Raw genomic sequence first — 12,044 nt, 5'->3', positions numbered from 1 at the left:
GCTCTAATGTGAAATATATATATATATATATATATATATATATATATATATATATATATATATATAATATGTCATGCATTTTAGTAGTAATGTTTTGTTTTCCCTTTCAGCTTAAAAATCTTTCCAGTCTTGACTTAAGGCACATCAATGAGCTGGATAATGAGACGGTGATGGAGATTGTGAAGAAGTGCCAGAACCTCACATCCCTGAATCTCTGCCTGAATAGGAATATTGATGACAGGTAGCCTTATCGTGCAAAGAACTAAAACAATGTAAAACTGCGTACAGATTGATACACAATGTAATCGCTTGTGAAGGGTTGAAATTAATGAAAAAAAGGCCATCAAGGCAGCAGTGATCACTGGCGCTCGCTGGTAATCGCTGTTCCTAATCTGTACGTAAACTACTTAAAGGGAAACTCCAGTCAGCATTAACTTTTTAAATGTGTTGATGGCGATAGTGATTATTACATTGTCTGTGACCTTAGGCTACCCTTTATAACCGCACATTTTTGCCGCTATAGAGGTTTGTGTTAGTAGAATTCACACTTCACGCTCTAAGCATAAGGCTATGGATTTAGAGACAGTCAGGGGATAGGAACTGGATTGCTGAAGAGCGATTTAACCTTTGTTCCTACTCAGCTTTTCAGCAGTTTTTACCCTCATATTGGTTAGTCTTTTACCAAGAGCAGAACTGGCACTGCCAAAAAAAACATAACTAAGCTATAATGGAAAAATTTGCACTGTTTTCTGTGTTTTGGTAAAATTTTTATCTTTTTCTTTAAAGGGAACCCATCACCATGAAAATGCTATCTAAGCTATCGGCATTAGGTTATAGAGCAGAAGGTGCTGAGCAGATTGATATATATCTTTATGGGAAAAGACTTAGTATAACTTGTAATTTATTGATTGAAATCTCTGATGGTTCCATGCTAAAGAGTCCAGTCTATTGAGTGGCACCGCCCACTGGACTCCTTATCACAGAATGAGCTGGGATTTCAATCAACATGTTTCAAGTTGTACTTAATCTTTTCCCACAAACATATATATCAATCTGCTCAGCTCTTCCTGCTCTATAACATGATGGTGATAGATTAGATAGCATTGTCTTGGTGACAGGTTCCCTTTAAGAGTAGACGTGGAATGCCCACACACAATTGGGTTACTTTCACCATGTGTTATTAAATACTATATACAGTTTTAATGGAAGGTTTTACTATTATACCTGACTTTTTTTTCCCCATCTTACATAAACCTGACATATTTTGTGTGACACATTTTCTAGATTGTCTTTATTTTATAGCATAGTTACTAGGCCATTTCTCTGCAGGGACTGACAATGTTTTAAATTAAATATGTCAGCTGGAGCAAAGCATCTTATAGTTTTACTTCCATTGCATGAGATTGCGCAGGCTGTTTTGTCGTCCCGAGGATATCCCCAGTGTGTTTTATTTTCTTTAACACAGCAGCTATTTCGACAACATTTAAACATTTGTTTCTTTTTTTTCATGTTTTGACTCTCTTGTGTATTCGTTTCATTGTGTTACATTTTGTCTTCCGTTATTTGCCCATTTCTGCGTTCTGTCAGTTTTTGTCAGAAAGGTACACTCCATATATAAACACATTTGGAAAAATACTGTACAAAACTTTCCCCTTAACGCCGTTCTCTTCCTTGAAGGCAGATCCTGCCGCGTTACTGTGTTGTTTCTGCCTTGCTTGAGGGATAGGTTCCCAGCATAACAGCACGGGTTCTGTAAATTCAGCGCTTTACTGCTAAAATGAAAGACTAGCTTTTACTTGTTGTTACTGCTGATGTTCAAAGTGTGTAGTTGATCTTATCATGTAAACTGTACTTCGCATTCGCTGTTTCGCATTGGTGAACCTTCCGAGTTGATCATTTATAGGAAATAAAATTTTATTTGACATCTTCTATAAGAGAAAAGTGAAGAAGTAAAAGTTTGCTTTCCCAGTAAATCATTGTCGACAGCTGGTATGTAAAGGAGTCCTCTTTACCTATAGCAGGAAATTAAAGGGTTAAATGAGGATCTTTATTCCAGCTAATATGGCTTTGTTCATGGCTGTTTCTATAAGGGACGCATGTGTATGCTGGTTCAATGGTTAGCATTGTTTTGTTGCAGCTCTGTGGTCCTGGGTTCAAATTTAACCAACATCTCCATCTGGAGCTTGTGTGTTCTCTCGGTCCTTGAGCAGGTTTCCTCCAAGTACTTTGCTCCTTCATTCTAAAAATGTAATTGTAGGTCTAAGGAATATAGGTTTTGAACCCCAATTGAGACATGGATTGATGTTTGTCTGATGATCAACTGTAGAGTGCTACAGAATATATTACCCCTGAATATGCTTTTGGGCAAAACATGTCTGAGGGGAATGATACAAAGTTTTTAATACATACAGTAGCTACTACTTTCGCTGTGATCAGAGCATTGTATACTGTCGATACACTGTTCATTTAGCATAACTCCTTGTAGTATGCGTATGTTCACCAGCTAGACTTAGCAGAAGTTGATAAAGATGTGTCCTTGGTTTTACGTTTTTTTATGTAGGATGAATAAAAATAAAACTTTTTTTTTTAATTGCAATAACTTTGGTTTACATTTAAGAGTTGTTGTTTTTTTTACTATGTAATATGTTGGCACTATACAAAGTAATTATGAATATTAAAGAAAGTTGTCAGACTTGGGCACTGGTGCCTCAGTGGATCCAAAGACCACACTGCTAATATTATAAATGGCACATTATAGGTAGCGAGGCCAGTGTATCAGAGCCCATAATCTTCAGATAACGAGGTTTCCCCACAAGATTTATTACTCACAGAGCTTGTGACCACTGATCTGTTTTGAGAGAGTCAAGATCAGAAGAGAACCCTACAAATTAGAAAGTTATCTATTTGCCTTTCGTGTTTTGTCAGTCTACCAAATTATCTCTAATGTTTAGTTTTTAAACAAAGGAACAGATCTGATTTGCAAAGTTGGGAAATATCGCCTGTGAACACTCCTCTGACAAGTAATGCAGAAGGTCATATTTTTGAGTTGGTGTGCTTTAAGGTTATGGTTAAAACATTTTTCTCCCTGTTTCTTCCTGATGGTTGTTTTTTGCCATCTTCATTAGGATACATGTTACAGGAATGTTATAGATAAAGTATATAGAGAATATAAAACGAACTACGCATTTAACTCTAAAACTAAATGTTTTCCTCTAGCTAGCAAGTCACTTATTTTCACAAGTAACTCATTGTTCGCGACATGTGTCGTTGAACTGTACTCCTGTTTAAGTCCTCAAGACTTGTCTCTAATAGTCTTAAGTGGAAAGGTAGGATGATCACATTGTCGACAATAGTGTCAAGTTGACAGCGCTACACATCCACATTTTACAGAAAATGCCTTGTTTTTACATTGCTATACTATGGCTAAAAAGTAGACCTTAGAGACTAGTTACGATGCTCTTCATTGGAATGATATATATAATGAGGCCTAATTAGGTGACAATTATGGTCAATTAGGTACAATTATGGAAACACGTTCTTGCTTAAAAGTTACACTATTTAGGCTGTCTAGAGAGTTTTGACATGTCTGTACATCTATGTTTGCCTTGAAGCAAAATAATTTTAAGTTACAATATAGATTTGTTTGTAACTTAACATTATTACAATGTGAGACCAAACCTCCATGTAAAACTGTAAATTGGTTCCAAAGATCTTATGATTCCAACCCAAATTGAGCAAATAAATATGCTAGAAGCTAAAGAATCTATGAATCTATCTATACATTGTATACAATAAATAGCTTCTAATAATGGATGCTGCAAAACCCAGTGTCTGCCCAGCCTTACAGTTTTCCAATTTATTATGTTGTTCAATGCACCACCAACTGCTTTGCTTAACCGCCACACTGAAATCTAGAAAATAATAGAATCTAAATGTACCACGAGTACATCGCTTTTTTAAAAAAATTTTTTTATAAGAATAGACCGGTGCGGGGATGCCGGTGGCACGGTCCTTTTTTTTGAACCGCCGCCTGGTTCCCGTGAACAGCACCAGTCTATTACAGACCGACAGGTGGGCATAAAACACTGGAGGTGGGTATGAAACACTGGAGGTGGGTCGGCCAGCCCCAAGTGTGCCAATCTGTCCTCCCCTCTGTGACACGGCTCCATTGATTCTAATGGAGCCTGGTCACAGAGGGGAGGGCAGTTCTTCACACTGGGGCCGGCCCGCCTCCAGTGCTTCATGCCCAGCCGTTGGTCTGTAATAGACTGGTGCTGTTCACGGGAACCAGGCGGAGGTTATCTGGATCCCAGCCTTACATTTGAGATAAAATGAAACAACCTAAACTACAGTTTAAAGCACTTGCTAGGTTAGGGTTGAGTATAGGCAAAGTTGTGTTACAATATAGAAAAAAAGAAGTAGGGAGTCACAGAGATGTATAATTGAAGAAGTCCCCAAAAATATAAAGTAGTTGTCAGAAATGAAAGGCTTTTTCCTTATTAGCATTATACAGTGTGAAAAGAAAGCCCTGTTTGATTTCATTTAAAGAGGTTCCCTCCACCTCTACCCTTGGCACATATTAGAAGTATGCCCTTCAAGATTAGGGTTGGGTACCAAGTCACAATAATTGCATGTTGGTGAAACCATGCTTAACACAATTATCATTATATTGTACAGCTCCCGTTCCTTAGAGTTTTATTCAATTAGTAAGTTTTCAGGAAAACCATACATTCTTTGAAAGCCGTAATGCAAAGTGATTCTATCCGGTAGCGCTCCAGATTTCTCAACAACGATGCACCTTGTTGGAGAACTCTGCAGGCAGTGGTTTGAAAGAAAGCCGACTCTACCAGTTTCTTTCACCTGTGCCCCTTTTTAAACTAAATAAAGCAGATGTCAGAGGTTCTTTGAGTGTAATAGCAGATTTCGGTGTATATGTACAGCACTGTATATCATGCCAGGCACTAATTAAATTGACAGAATACCTATTATTATTACAGTAGAGTTTAGAGTGTGTTATACAGCGCTGTACAGAGTTCCTGAGGTTTAAACCCTTATTTTGTACAGCAGTGTCACCAAAACTGACAACTTATTATTTTCCGTGTCTTTACTGACTAGTTGTTTCCACCCAAACAATAACAATGTCAGCGCCAAATCCCGAATCTCTTCTCATAACCAGCGCTGTCATCGCTCTACCTTTTTATACCTTTGTAATAATCTCTATAAGACCCACTGCACTTGAATGTCAAAAATAATGACTGCAGCAATCAGACACAATTTAGTGTGCTCAATTGAGCTAAATCTTTTCAGTAGCAACGATTAATTTAGACGAGACATTCACAGCGATTGCGAGGCTTAAGCTGCCGAAGAAATGCACAGCTACTAAGCTGAAGGGGATGGAAAAAAAGAAAAACTGTAAAGTAAAGTGATGTAAACAGCCCCCGAAGTTCTGCAGTGAAGCGGAACTCTGTTCCTACATGCGGTAATGGGCTCCTGCAGTCCACTTGTCACTTCAGACTATGTATTTTACCTTGAAGCAATTAAACAATATGTATTATGGTAAAGTTTCCCTTTGTGGAGGATTTATTTCTATTGCTTTTCTAACTTTTTGTCTTGTTATAACTGTAAATGATACTTTTCTTTAAATAGCTATTATAAAGATTTTTTTTTTTTTAAATCTTCTTTCTCTTTGGTTTATTGTGTAACATACTGTATTACTCTTCGCATAGCACGGATGCCTAAAAAAATCACTGTTTGTAAAAACTTTTGACATGTCAAAAGTTTTGATCAGTCTAGGTCTAAGTGTTTAGACCCGTACCGATCAGGAGAACAACTCGAGAGAACCACACTACAGCGCATCCGCTCCCTGCTCTGTGTAAGAAAAAAAAAAGACTTACACTATGAGCCTCACACTTTTTTCTTACACAGATCGGGAGTGGACCGCCCTGCAGCGTGCCCTCGCCCACTCGTTTTGTATTGGTCTGATCACTGAGACCCGGACTGATCAAAACTTTTGACGTGTCTCTATGAAATGTCAAATTTTTTTTTTCAAATTATAGAGACACTTTAAAGTGGTTGTAGTGGTTGTATATACGACTGTATCTGAAAAAGACAAAAGAGCTCTTCATGCAACAAAAGACAACTTATTAAAGCATACCAGTAAAGAGATAGATGCACAAAAGTCAGTCATATAAAAATGTTAAGACTATTAAAGGGGAACTATCAACAGGTTAGACAAATCTAACCTGCTGTTAGCCCCCTATAGCGCCTGAGATGCTGAGGCGGAAGGTATGTTTCTTACCTTTCTCCTCGGCATTGATCCAGCGGCAGAATCCCGCCAGTACTGTTTCCCTATGGGAGGGCTCACGCACCTCTGCTTCTGTCGCTCTCTGCTCAAAGAATTGACTTGTCAATTTTTTTGTGCGGAGAACCAAGGTGCGAGTCCTCCCATAGAGAAATAGTTTAGGGGGGATTCCGCCGCATTTGCTTAGTGTAAACTGGCCCTTAGTTGGGGTAAACTTTGATCTGGAGCACCAACGTGTCATTTTGCCCATCCCCCCCCCCCTTTCTAATTATAATCAATGTAAACTGCACTGGAGCTAAAGGTAAGAAAATTACTTTCATTCTCAGGATCTCCTGCCCTATGGGAACACAACAGTAGGTTAGAGTCATCTAACATGCTGTTAATTTCCCCTAAACTTGTATATTTTATTATGATTTATTAGTTAAGAAGTCTATTTTGTGGTCTCCTCTTGATTTCCCAGTTCCAAACTGCTAGTTCTACTTTAAGAATGTATACTGTAGCTTGCCACCTTTTTTTTTTTTTAACATTGCTCTCTTAATTCATATATCCTGGTCTATCTTTAGATATATCTAGATGTGTCTCAAAATTCCATGCCCCTAAGTGACAGCAATAGTGATGGTAAAATAAATATTAAAAATTAGCCCATAATAGTTATCACTCCCTCGAGATAATTCCTCATATGAGCAATAGCAACTCTACGAGATGGAGGCCTTTGGCAGTGCCTTAGGCCCTGACTGCTCAGGGGATTACTATTTAGGAAATAAGGAGTTGGTAGTCATAAATAAATGCAATGGTAGCATTATTGTGACCCATTTACAAAAAGTGCAACTTGAAGCCAACCAAAAATAAAAGAAAAGGATGCTGACCTAAAGTTAAATTCATTCTGCATAAAAGTTGTTTCCAATGGTGATGGTCTTTCCGCAGTTACTTTATTCTGTTAGATTAGTGCCATGGAACACTATTCATGCTTTATTTATGAATGCGTGTTTCTTGTTGTAAAATTAACTTCTACATGTATTAGGAAAATATAGAGATTAGCTCCCTGGTCCCAAAAACATTCTAGTCTTGTACTTTCTAAAAATTAGCCATATACATGCTGTTTGGGTTTACTAATGATCACTTGGGAAAGCAGCAGGATTGCTTATGAAAGAGAACATAGTAAAAAGGTTTACCAAATCTGGTAAAAAGAAAACAAGAATATGAGTTGAGTAGAAAACCAATAACATATTAAAGGGGTATTCCGGGAAAAAATTACTTTTCCCTTATCCACAGGATAGGGATAAAATAGGAGATCACAGGGGGTCCGACCCCTGAACCCCCCCGGTGAGTTCCGTATCGGACTCTGCCGGCTCTGTTATGAATATAGTCCCAGGTCAGTACGCGACCCGAGGCTCTATGTATTCCTTTGGAGCGATGGAAAGAGCTGAGTACACCAGAAGAGTACTGTACTCGGCTCTTTCTGTTGCTCTATTGGAATGAATAGAGCCGTGGGTGGCATGCCAACTGGGGGCTCTATTCATAACAGAGCTACCAGGGTTCGATACTGAGATCAGCGGGGGGTTTAGGGGTTCGACCCCCGCAATCTCCTACTTTTCCCCTATCCTGTAGATTTCGTAGCACGGAATGTGTAAACGTTCCCCTCCCGGTGTAACCTGACCCTGTTATGTACCTCTCCGCCCCGCAATAGCTTGTTTGAATTTTCAGATTAAATGAAAATAATTTCACTGATCTTGGAATCTTTAAGAAATGAAAGATAAAGTAGTCAAATGGTTATGTTCTATGCTTACACTTAGTCTGTTGTCGGAACAGTGTGTAGATCCAGGGGAGGCCTAAGAACCATAAACTTTGTATCATGGCAATGTGCACCTGCTTAAAGCTTTTGCACAGTCCTCAGATGTAGTTGCATAGTATTTAAAGGAGAATTCTGGTAGATTATTAAAGCTTGTAGGGGGAGGGGGGAAACTGATTATAAGTACTAATTTACCTCTCCCCGTGCCCATGGTGAGTGGAAGGACCAGCTGCGGGACCCCAGGATCTCCATAGCTGACTCTTCACCACCTGGCTGATGGACTGGCTGCTCAGCCAATCAGTGACTGGCTATAGACAAAAAAGAAGAAGGAGACCGCGCTCCATGGCGAGGATCAACCAGATAAAACGAAGGGGAGGAAAAAAAAAAGGTAACCCTCACCTGGCAAGGTTGTACTAGCTAGGAGGCACAACACTCAGAAGCACATGTGAGACAGACCGCAGACACTCCCGATATCCTCCAGGGATCAATAGAGCAACGATTCCTCCAACCACAAACACACGGGTGTGAGAGCGCAGGTCCAACAAATAAATAATAAAACTAAATAATATATATAAAATGTATATATAAAATTTATTAGAAGACTCAGCGCGTTTCGGAACCGCTCCGGTTCCTTTCTCAAGAGTCATGATAACTCTTTGATGACTCTTGAGAAAGGAACCGGAGCGGTTCCGAAACGCATAGAGTCTTCTAATAAGTTTTATTTATACATTTTATACATATTTTTTAGTTCTATTATTATTTTTTTGTTGGACCTGCGCCCTCACATCCGTATGTTTGTGGTTGGAGGAATCGTTAATCAGTGACTGGGGCAGTCACTGATTGGCTGAGAGGCAAGTCCTTCAGCCGGGACAGGCCTTCACAACTCGGGGGGGGGGGGAATGCCTTCTAGTTGGGTTCCTGCGGACAGTCCCGACACTCACTCTGGGCACTGCGTGAGGTACTGTAAATTAGTACTTGTAATCAGTTTCCCCCCTGCCTGCTGCCAGCTTTTATAACTCGCCAGACTTCTCCTATAACAGCAACCTAGTATATGTCTAGAATCCACACAAAATAAATACCTCAATGTTGATTGTGAATACAATAAAAAAATTGAGCAGAATTCACAGAATAAATCCACTTTTTGATGCCATTTTGAGTTCATGTTGACATTTGGTTGAAATAATGGGCTCATAAATATGAATTTTAGTGTGTAAGGTAACATGCAGCTTGATGAATTGTTTCCGTCGTCATATTGCCCTTAAGTGTCTTACAAAACATTTGGCAATTCTGCAACGGCAAAAATGATGGACAGAAAGTTTTAGCAGAAGTTAATATTTTGGCATTTTTTCCCACTTCTAGCTTCATTTAATATGTGTGCGATATTCTTTCAAGCGCAAGACTAATCTTTCTTAATTTCAGTCTTTTAAGAAGAAAGGCTTTACGTTTCAAGGTGGTAGGTTTTTGTATTTCAAGTGATTTATTTGCATTCCTAGTTTTTTTTTTGTTCTCAGATAAGTATTCCGCATCAATACTGAGACAATGACACACACTTGATTCATATGCTAACAGATAGAGTTACATTTCCTCTATTTTATTACCGCTTTTAATAAAAGCAACTGTATAAAAGGTACTTTGATTGTAGCCTAGTGTTGTCAGACCTCTTTTTATGTGTGATGAATGAACGCCTGTAAATAGTAAAAATATGAGCAAGGTGATTAATTCTGACAATTTTCATGTTAGAAGCTTGAGATGATAAATATCTCCTGTGATTAGTTATTAATTTAGAGCTGGGGATTTAGCTTCAACCTAAAGGATTTTATGAATTGTGGCATAAAAAAGTATTTCATCCGATAGGTACACACATTAAACCGAATGAAAAATTGCTGGGTCTTGAGTTGCACTGATTAAAAATGGCAGACATGACTCAAAGTGGCTTTTCTGGGTTTAATCTGGTAACTATAAAAGAAACTAAAGCCTTTAAATGTTCTAATTATATACACAGGTTCTCAATTAACTCGGGGTATATAGTCTTGTTAAGCTTCTTTAGTAATATCCTAGTAGATCAATTATACTCAATGTGGTTGATTTACTGTCTTTTGGCTGCCAGGATAATATTTTGTTGTCATGGAACCACAGAAGAATATCTTATATTTTTTATATGTAATCCCCGCCTCTGAGTATGTTGGCCACACCTCCAAAACCAGAGCTGATTATAATATCGAAGCTATCCTGTATTCTCAGCCTGAATGTCCACATCTAGTGACATCAATGGCATTACTGGTTAGTTTTAAATAAAATCTGTTACATTGTACATTTAGTCCAATCAACGAACCACATGTTATGAAGCAGGAGAAGATAAGCAGATTGATTTGTGTCTTTGTGGGAAAGGTCCAGTATAACTTGTAATTTATCGATTGAAATCTCTGATGTCTTCTTGCTTACACGTCCGGTGGGTTGCCTTATCATTGAGTGACACTGTCTGCAGGGTTTCTAAAATAAAAAGAACAGGATTTCGTTCAACAAGTTGGTGAATCTTTTCCCATAATTGATGTCGAGCTGCTCAGCTTTAGGGTATAAACCCACACACCGTATATGCAGCAGATATGCAACAAATACGCAGCAGATTTGTTGGTACAGATTTGATGCTGTGTTCAGTTATTTAGATCTAATCTGCTGCGATTTTGCTGCGAGTTTGCTGCGAGTTTGCTGCGTATCGCAGCAGTAAATACGCTGCATATACGGTGTGTGGGTTTATACCCTTAGGCTATATTCACACGACCTTGAAATGACTATTGTTTTTTTTAACGACCATCATTTAACGCCAAAGGTCTTTTTGATAATAACGTCCACAAATAATGAGCATTTTTATTTTTTGTGGCCTACTTTTGCAGTCAAAATGATGGCTGTCCAAACAAAAAAAAAGTTGTCATTTCGTAGTTATGTGAACATGGTTTATATGTAGCATTTTCATGGTGATGGGTTTCCTAGTCCTTACTGTTGACTGTTAACTCACTAGGGCCATTCCAACTTACATCCCTTGCAATAAAAAAACTGAAATTGAAAGCTAAGAGAACTAAATATAAATAAGTTGGTTGGATACTTTAAAAACAGATATATCCTATTGGACAATGGCTCTGGAAAGGAAGTTGTCTGGTGCTGGAAAGTTTTCTTAAAGGACTCATTCTGGCTTAAAGATAAAAAAAAAATATTTAATACTTATTTACTCAGTTCCCTGCCACGTTTGTTCCAGTGGTGCCTCACAATCAGTGTTTCCTGCACACAGGAAATGCTTACTTAGCCAGTCATTGAGCCACAACAGTAATATGACTTAAAGAGTACCTGTCATTATAGATAACTTTTCAGACTCGATGCGATACATGCGATACAAAGATACAGCCGGGGATTGAGCCTTGCACTCCACTCCCCGGCTACCATGTAATTATTATACTTTTGCATATTATGTCTATGAGGCAAAGTGTCATGAGCAGGCAGCCAGTGGATTGGAGTGCACTGCCGCCAAGCTCTCTCCCCAGCTGTATGTTTGTATTGCAGTTGGTCTCAGCATTGGTTTGGTGCCATATCAACATTGACTCTTTATCCTCTCATCCCTCTCCAACCTGTTTGTGGCCACTGGAGGTGATTGGGAATCGGTTTGCAACCGAAACGCAGATGTTAAATTTGTGTTTGAGTTCAATGGGAGTTGTACAAACTGCAATCATTACGTAAACAGTGTAGCTTGCAGTACTGCGCTGTGTGTGCAGTTCAATCAGCGATGCAAATTATGTAACTTCAACATTTCAGCAGTTTTTACTTCCCAACCACCTCAGGCAACTGGAAACAGGCCAGCCGGGTGCAGAAACCATCTTTATGAAATACGTGTGCCACCTTATACAGTGATTGTAGTCATTTAAATACTGTATTGTAGCCTTTAAATGCGTTATCTTAGCACTTAGC

General features: G+C 38.7%; 1 protein-coding gene across 1 annotated transcript in view; it reads left to right on the top strand.

The window, feature by feature from the left end:
• The window catches only part of FBXL17 (F-box and leucine rich repeat protein 17), a 492,871-nt gene that overhangs the window by 133,628 nt on the left and 347,199 nt on the right, over nucleotides 1-12,044 (top strand). Inside the window, exon 7 of the mRNA XM_069964681.1 lies at nucleotides 111-241. Within this exon, the coding sequence (XP_069820782.1) occupies nucleotides 111-241 (131 nt within the window). The remainder of the gene's footprint in view (nucleotides 1-110; nucleotides 242-12,044) is intronic.

Source organism: Dendropsophus ebraccatus, chromosome 3 (genome assembly GCF_027789765.1).
Source record: "Dendropsophus ebraccatus isolate aDenEbr1 chromosome 3, aDenEbr1.pat, whole genome shotgun sequence".
In the NCBI taxonomy this organism is placed as follows: domain Eukaryota; kingdom Metazoa; phylum Chordata; class Amphibia; order Anura; family Hylidae; genus Dendropsophus; species Dendropsophus ebraccatus.
This window is presented reverse-complemented; position numbering and strand designations above follow the sequence as displayed.